At 37.5% G+C, this 7,500-nt stretch overlaps 1 protein-coding gene across 3 annotated transcripts in view; it reads left to right on the top strand.

Moving 5' to 3' along the window:
* The window catches only part of LOC138010372 (guanine nucleotide-binding protein-like 3 homolog), a 35,553-nt gene that overhangs the window by 15,102 nt on the left and 12,951 nt on the right, over positions 1–7,500 (top strand). For all 3 annotated transcript variants that reach the window (XM_068857304.1, XM_068857303.1, XM_068857305.1), the window contains exons 13-17: positions 649–711; positions 2,545–2,656; positions 3,923–3,988; positions 6,342–6,429; positions 7,209–7,263. In XM_068857304.1, the coding sequence (XP_068713405.1) occupies positions 649–711; positions 2,545–2,656; positions 3,923–3,988; positions 6,342–6,429; positions 7,209–7,263 (384 nt within the window). The remainder of the gene's footprint in view (positions 1–648; positions 712–2,544; positions 2,657–3,922; positions 3,989–6,341; positions 6,430–7,208; positions 7,264–7,500) is intronic.

Here is a 7,500-nt window from a genome sequence, read left to right as displayed (position 1 = left end):
AACTCCGCCCCATACTTGAAAGCCAATTATGCTGAGCCAGTCAGAGTTCAGGCACGTGCTAAGGTAGCAGATCACGCGCGAAGACTGTCAATAATTTTGATACCCAATCATTTCGCATTTGACTGACATGATACTTCAATCATTTTTTGAGAAAAGCGATTTTAGTGATTTTAGCCATTTTAAAATTAATAATTTCTTTTTTCAGAATTTTTTTTTCCGGGAAAATTTACTTCACAGCCCACCGATTCCAGATTTACAAAAACACAAAATTTTTGCGAGACGCCCAAATTTACCTTTACCGAGACCTTAACCCATTGACTCCCAGGGGTTCCCTATTGACAAGTAAAATTGTCTGGCCGGTTTAGGCCGGTTTGGACATCAAAGGGTTAATCAAAGGGTTAATGGGGACATTTTTCAGTGAGTGATTAACCCATTTTTCCCAGGGGTTCCCCATTGACGAGTAAAATTGTCTGGCGTTAGACAGAGTAAAATACTAAGTCTGGCCGCTTTGGGTGTCAAAGGGTTAAGTCAGTAATGGACTACATGTATGTGTACACATGGTGTACAGTGCTTGTATTTTGAAATTACTGTGCCCTGCTCTGGAAACAAAAATAATAATAGATAATAAGTATTGTCATTGTCTTTTAGTATCATCAACAGTTTGAAAAGAAGTCGAGCTTGCACAGTAGGAGCTACCCCTGGAGTTACAAAGTAAGCTATGTTAAATCTGAAGTTTTTTTGACTTTACAGGAATAATTGAAAAAGTGTGACTACTTTCAAATTGAATATAATTAATCCCACTACCACTAACTATTTAGCTCAGTGGCCAGAGCACCTTTCTACTGCAGTTTGTTGAGATGTGGGATCAACTTCAGCCAGACAAATCCAAGGGTTGTTTAAAATTAAATTTATGGATTTCTGAGGAGAAAATGCTGTCTATGTACAGTAGTGACATCTTCAACTGGTTTAGACCATCTGATCTTTCCAGGTATGGGGGAAAAACTGCCAGATGCCAATGAAGAGCATCCCATTTGGCAACTTCACTCAGAGAAGTTAGCTACTTTTTCCCCCTAAATTGAGAATAGTGAAGACAGATTCTTTCAAACCTAAGATTAAAACTTGTTTCGACAATGACAACATAAAGTTCTCTAAATGTGATTGATCATCAATTTTTCCTTTGAAATTCATCCTTTGGAAGCAAACTTTTAACTCTTTCATGCCCAAGGAAGCCCTGATTGGTCTAGCATAAGAAAGGGTAAAATCTATGTATCACTCTTGGACATTAAAAGGTTAACAGGGGCAGGGTTTTTAAATGGATCTAGATGTTGTTAACCCTTTCATGTGCGTTGGGGGCCTCATTGATGAGTGAAAGAATCTGGCATTAGACAGTCTGAGAGTAAAATCAGTCTATAAGTGGTCACTCTTGGGTATCAAAGGGTTCAAATGGCAGCCCCCAGACAACCCTAGAGAAAGGGGTCATTCCTTGTTCATTCAGTCGGTTGCTCTACCTAAACCAGCCACCAACTTCATTTTACTGAAATCCCTGATTCACCCCCTTATTGGATCAAAGGTGCCACCACTAGAACAGGCAGTAGGCAATGAACAAGAACTGAAATTGTATGGAATCTTAGTACATGTACCTCTGCCAAAATTATTTTGAGTGTTGCTTTGTCAAGGTGAAGGCATAGCACTCTGTCAAAAGTCTCCATAATTATTATTATAATTATACATTGGTGTCACCAGCTCGATTTTGATTGGCTATAAGCACACAGCTAATTCTTGCTTGCTCTGTTTCTCTTACGTCATACCTACAAACAATAGATTTTATATACACTGTATGTAGAATTGACGTCATACCTACAGACAATAGTTTTATGCATGCAGAAGTGACGTCACCTAACACACTAACCAGCAGTTTGATCAGTTTTGTCATGGCGTAGCTCAGCTCAGGAATATGCATAATAAAACAATTATTGAATTCGGTTTTCGCATGTTAGCGATAATTATCAAGGCCTCAGTTTGTGTTATCCACCTCAGCCTTCGGCTTCGGCAGATAACACAAACTTTGGCCTTGATAATTATTGCTAACATGCTCAACCTCATCCAATAATTGTTAATTGTTTGATAGTGTTTGTAAGGTTAAAGAAATTTGCATCCTCCCAATGAAATTTTATGGAATCTTAGTACATCTACCTTTGCCAAAATTATCTCAAGTGTTGCTTTGTCAGAGTAAAGGCATAGCACTCTGCCAAAAATCTCCATGGTTATTATTGTTTGATGGTATTTGTAAGGTTAAAGAAATTTGCATCGTCCCAAAAATTTATGCTCTTTTTGGTTGGTGGGGGATGGGAATTTTTTTGTAAAAAATGACTATCAGTTGTGACCACAGATTCTCTCCCTCTATCCTCTTTCTGCTGTCTTCTATCAACATTCATTTGATATGTCTTCAGGGAGACACCCACTATCATCTGTCAATTCTGCTGGTGATGTACTCAAACATCACAAATACATGTACATTGATAACTTTTATGTTTTAAATCAAAGGAGCATGCAGGAGGTTCACTTGGACAAACATGTCAAGCTTCTGGACAGCCCTGGTATTGTAATGGACAGTGGAAAGTCTGATTCAGCTGTCATACTGCGCAACTGTGTTAAGGTACATATATGTGTACAAGGAGTTCTTTTGGAATTAAACTCTGTTGTAATGTTAACACGTTTTTGGTCTCAGTTTAATGCCTGATTAATACTGACCATATCAGTGAATTGGCTCCATTGAGTTGCCTCTTATGATAGAATACATTTGCACCTTATAATATTCATTTGATTGTGCACAAAATATCCCATTGTACTTATTAATTTTCATTATTAATAATTTTGCAAATTCCACCATTTTACATTTAAATCCTAACAATATCATGGATGATTGAAGTTAATTACATTTATTGAAAACTGAACTATGGATATCAGATTTCCAGCATTTTCATTGGCTCACCGGACACAGGCTATCAGTTCATAAACCTGCTCTACCTAATATGGTCAAGGAACACATCAGCAATAAAGCGAGCTGACAACATTTTTGCAGCTCTACGAAAAATGGCAGGCAAAAGCTGTTTTGGACCGGAATTGACCGAGGCAAAAGTCAATGCTACAGTGGAGGAGTGGTTGATCCTGAAATTTTTAATAAAACATTTATTCTACTCCGACTTGCAAGATATAAAATGATTATAACCAACTTGGTGCTATGTTTCTTGTTAGTTATCTATCACTTCATACCCAGCGTGTCCTCATAGAATAATTGTTAGAATATACCTACATACTTAATTGACATCCCACCAGTTGGCTGTTTACAAGCACAGCTGGGAATTTGAACCAGGGAATACCAGGAATAAATTCAAAGAGTGGGCAGAACAGTTCTTACCGTAAATGCAGGATTTCCAGATCTCAAGGCAAGCGCCTTAATCAGTAGGCCACACTGCCTCACTGCCTCTCTGCCTCCTTGCATATATCTATAAATACTCAAGGATAATCCACTCATGTCCAGTTAATCCGCAAAGGTAATCAAAGTTATTGTTCTTCCTGACACTTCATGTACAATGTAGTTCAGATGCTCTTCCACTTGACTATAGGAGGCAAGTTCAAGTGACATGCGTCCTGCATACTGGGAGGGCTTATTGATAAGCCTGCGTTACTTTTGCTGAAGGTGATAGGGGGGATTGATGTCTCTAATTTTAGATAGGGTAAAGGAATTGTCTGCATCCAAAAGAAGACGTTTCATCAGAGTAGTACATTTGGAGCATTCAAGAGTTAAATTACCATTAAATGTTTGTTTTCAGTACCTACGGTATGACACAAAATCATGAATCTTATTTTCCTCATTCATACTCATATCCCAGTAATGTTATTTGGCCTTATGGCTTTGCAGATAGAAAGCATTGATGATCCAGTGCCATCAGTAGAGGCTATTTTAAGGAGATGCAATAAAAAACAGGTCAGTCATATTTTCGAAAGGAGTAAAAGCAGTTTCAGATTAGCGACACAAATTGAACATGCTTTAAAATTTAAGTCACGTGTATTGTATTTGAGCATATTTTAACAGCTCTTGTTTAACTTCAGCCGTTTACCTCATTGACAAGTCAAAATTTAATTGTTTGGTGTTAGTAGTGGTAATCAAATGATTCCAAGTGCAATTTGGAATAAATAAGCATGGGTAAATTTTATCAAAGATCAACAAAATTACGGGTGAGTGCAATTAATTTTTCTTATTTATTCCAAATTAAACAAGAAAAATCCTGTGATTACTTATTAATAATATACATGAAAAAAGTTTGAGATGAGATTATCGTAATTTATCACGTGTATCCCGCAAAAATTGTGCCACCATGCGCACACATTTGATCAGCCATCTGAGACTTTCTTTGATCATTAAGCAATCAGAGTGCTTGATCTGTTAACTCTGCACTTTGGTACCTGCATTTCTCTTAGCCAATCAGAATGGAGAAAATTTTCCATGTATTATTAGACTAATTAAATTTGCAAACATCTGTCATAGCAGGGAAAGATTTAATTAGACTTCCCTAGAAATGAAATTGGTAAAAATTAATAGAGATTATAAACAATTATTGGATGAGGTCTTTGTGATATCCAGAATAATCAAGGGCGAGGTAAGTATTATCAGCTGAAGCCGAAGGCTGAGGCTGATAACACTAACCGAGACCTTGATTATTCCAGATATCACAAAAACCGAATCCAATTATCGCATTATCGCAGCGATCACAGTTTATTTTCAAACACATTGCTCTTGGAAATCATGCATTGTGCGCGCAACCTACTGATTATTCACTAATCTGTAGATACAAATTAGTGAATAATCTGTAGGTAGCGCTGTTTCCCAGAATTACAGTAGCCTCGCAGCTCCTACAAGGTCTCACCTGATTGGAGACCACCCTTGAGGTTTAACAAAAGAACAAATAACAGAAACAATGGACCCTAGAGGATAGAGTTGCAGCCCTTTTGTTTTAGGCCTAGGGTCCATTGTTTCTGTTATTTGTTCTTTTGTTAAACCTCAAGGGTGGTCTCCAATCAGGTGAGACCTTGTAAGAGCTGCGAGGTGACTGTAGGCTTTTAGCCAATGAGTAGACACATGGTGACTACAATGTATAATAATTATTGATGTACATTTTGCATGAATCGCCATTGTCAGTTAAAAGTTATATTATAATAATTATTATTAAATACACATTGTACACTTCAGAACAACGGCAAGCCTTTGTTGACAAAGACCATTATTTGACAAAGTTGGAATAATTTTATTATTCCATGAGAGTAATTTGGATAGGAGATGATAGATAGCTACCAACGCACGTAATGCCAAGTTGGCTGTAATCATCTCATATCCAACAAGCATGAGTGGGATAATTGCCATGATTATTCAAATAAACACTGCGGCATTTATTAAATTTTTGGCACTTAATTTTGGCTTTTATTTGAGGGCGGCAGTTGTTGTTTCGGTTATGCCTGGGATAAACCTTCCCTACATAATTTTTTAGGATTAAAACAAAATGGAATTTACAGTTAATGATTTTTGTAGAGCATTGTATAATAGCTCAAAATACAGTACAATGATGGCTAAGCCAATCAAAATTCTAGAATTGCATTATCCAACCATCTAGTTTTTAATAAAGACTCTTATATTAGACTTGGCTTTGGGGATATGCTGGCTACCCAGTTGCTGTTGTTTGTAATGTGCTTCATGATTGATTGATGAAAATCCAGAGCCACTTTATCAACCAATCAGAATGAAAAGTCACAACCAACCGAATTGCAGTGCCAGTATTTTCCCTTGGGTTTTATTGCCTTTTATGTTTTTTGCTTTGTGTTAATGTTGTGTTTTGTGAATTAACTTTGTTTCCTGCGACAAATGTATTGGCTTATCACATCCTGAGTTACTGGGAATGGGCACCTCGTATTACTGATAACTCATTAATAATTCATGACCCTAACAGCCTATCAAAACACCGATAAAACGTCACGTGTATGAGCTTTATATCCTGATAAAACACTCCTCGTTAGTATTCTTTATATAAAGAATACTAATAAGGCATAGCTTGTTTTTCTTGTATGCTAATATTCTCCTCTCACAATTTGAACCATTGTTTTGAGTCCAGAGGGACACGCTCTTTGTGGAATGTGTTTTTTAAGCCGTTCAAAAAACTCGCAGCACCTGTTTTATCGGGTCTAAAAACACTCAGCTATACCTTGTGTTTTTAAACCCCAATAAAACACTGCTGCTCGTTTTTTAAACATTACTTAATTTACTGGACATTTTGTTTTTGTTACTGCAGGTAATGGTAAAATATTTGGTTCCTGACTACAATGATGTACAAGAGTTTCTCGCACATCTTGGTAAAAGGCTTGGAAAACTAAAAAAAGGTTGGTATAATATCATAGTATTGTAACCTAAAAATGGCAAAGGATAATCATTAGGTTTATGTCCAGTGTAAAACGCACCAGTGACGTCATGGGTAGTCTCTTGAGTAACAGGTGGTCTCATGGGTGTCTTGTAGGTTCACATCCATTGATTCTGAGGCTCTGGTTTGTGGATCTCTGGGTGGCAGGGTTAATAGGTCTTTGGTCATTGAGTGTCTGGGTCTCTGGTTTCCTGGATCCCTGGGTCTTTCATTCTCTGGGTCACTGGATTTTTGGGTCCTTGGGTCTCTGGGTCCCTAGTCTCTTGGTCTTTGGATCCCTAGGTCTCTAGGTTCCTTAGTGTTTAGGTCCTTGGACATCAATGGGTCTCTAGGTGTATTGGTCTCTGAGTTCCTGGGTTTGTGCCAACCGCTGGGACTCAAGGTCTCGTTTTGGGTTATTTTGCCAAATTTTCACAAATTATGTGCAAAATACTGCTCTTTGGATACTCAAACATGTCGATTATAAGAAAAAAATACTACTTTTCTACTCCATATAATCTCAATTCCCCAATGACCATGGTCATACTTTTTGATCTAAAAAATGAACGTATCTTATAAGCGTTTAATAAAAGCATCTGGAACAACAGTTCATCAACCGATTTTTCAACAATTTATGAGAGCGCTTTCCTGTCAAGAACGTTTTGACAAATTCCTGAGAAAAAAATTAAGCTCTATTAACGATGTCCCTTTACTGAATCTTCAAATGAAGTTACTGAATGTTATTTATTACTTACTTTTCAGGTGGAATACCTGATGTTGTAGCAGCGGGAAAGATTGTCTTACGAGACTGGAACAGGTTTGTAATATTGTTCCCTCTCTTTTTTCATAGTGAGGCTTGTCCAGACACATGTATATCCAGAACTTCATGTAATTAATAACAATAAATAAGCAAGGTGGCACACGCTAACACCAACCCGGATTACCCCGGAGTGGCCAACACATCACGCATGCGCACAACCATCCGGTCAATTAATGCACGTGGATTTCAGTAAGCGTCACGAAGTGTCTCTTTGCTCTTTCCCCCAAATTCAAC

The sequence above is a fragment of the Montipora foliosa genome, chromosome 7, assembly GCF_036669935.1.
Source record: "Montipora foliosa isolate CH-2021 chromosome 7, ASM3666993v2, whole genome shotgun sequence".
NCBI classification, from domain to species: domain Eukaryota; kingdom Metazoa; phylum Cnidaria; class Anthozoa; order Scleractinia; family Acroporidae; genus Montipora; species Montipora foliosa.
The sequence above is the reverse complement of the archived record's forward strand: the minus strand, read 5'-3'. Positions and strand labels throughout refer to the sequence as shown.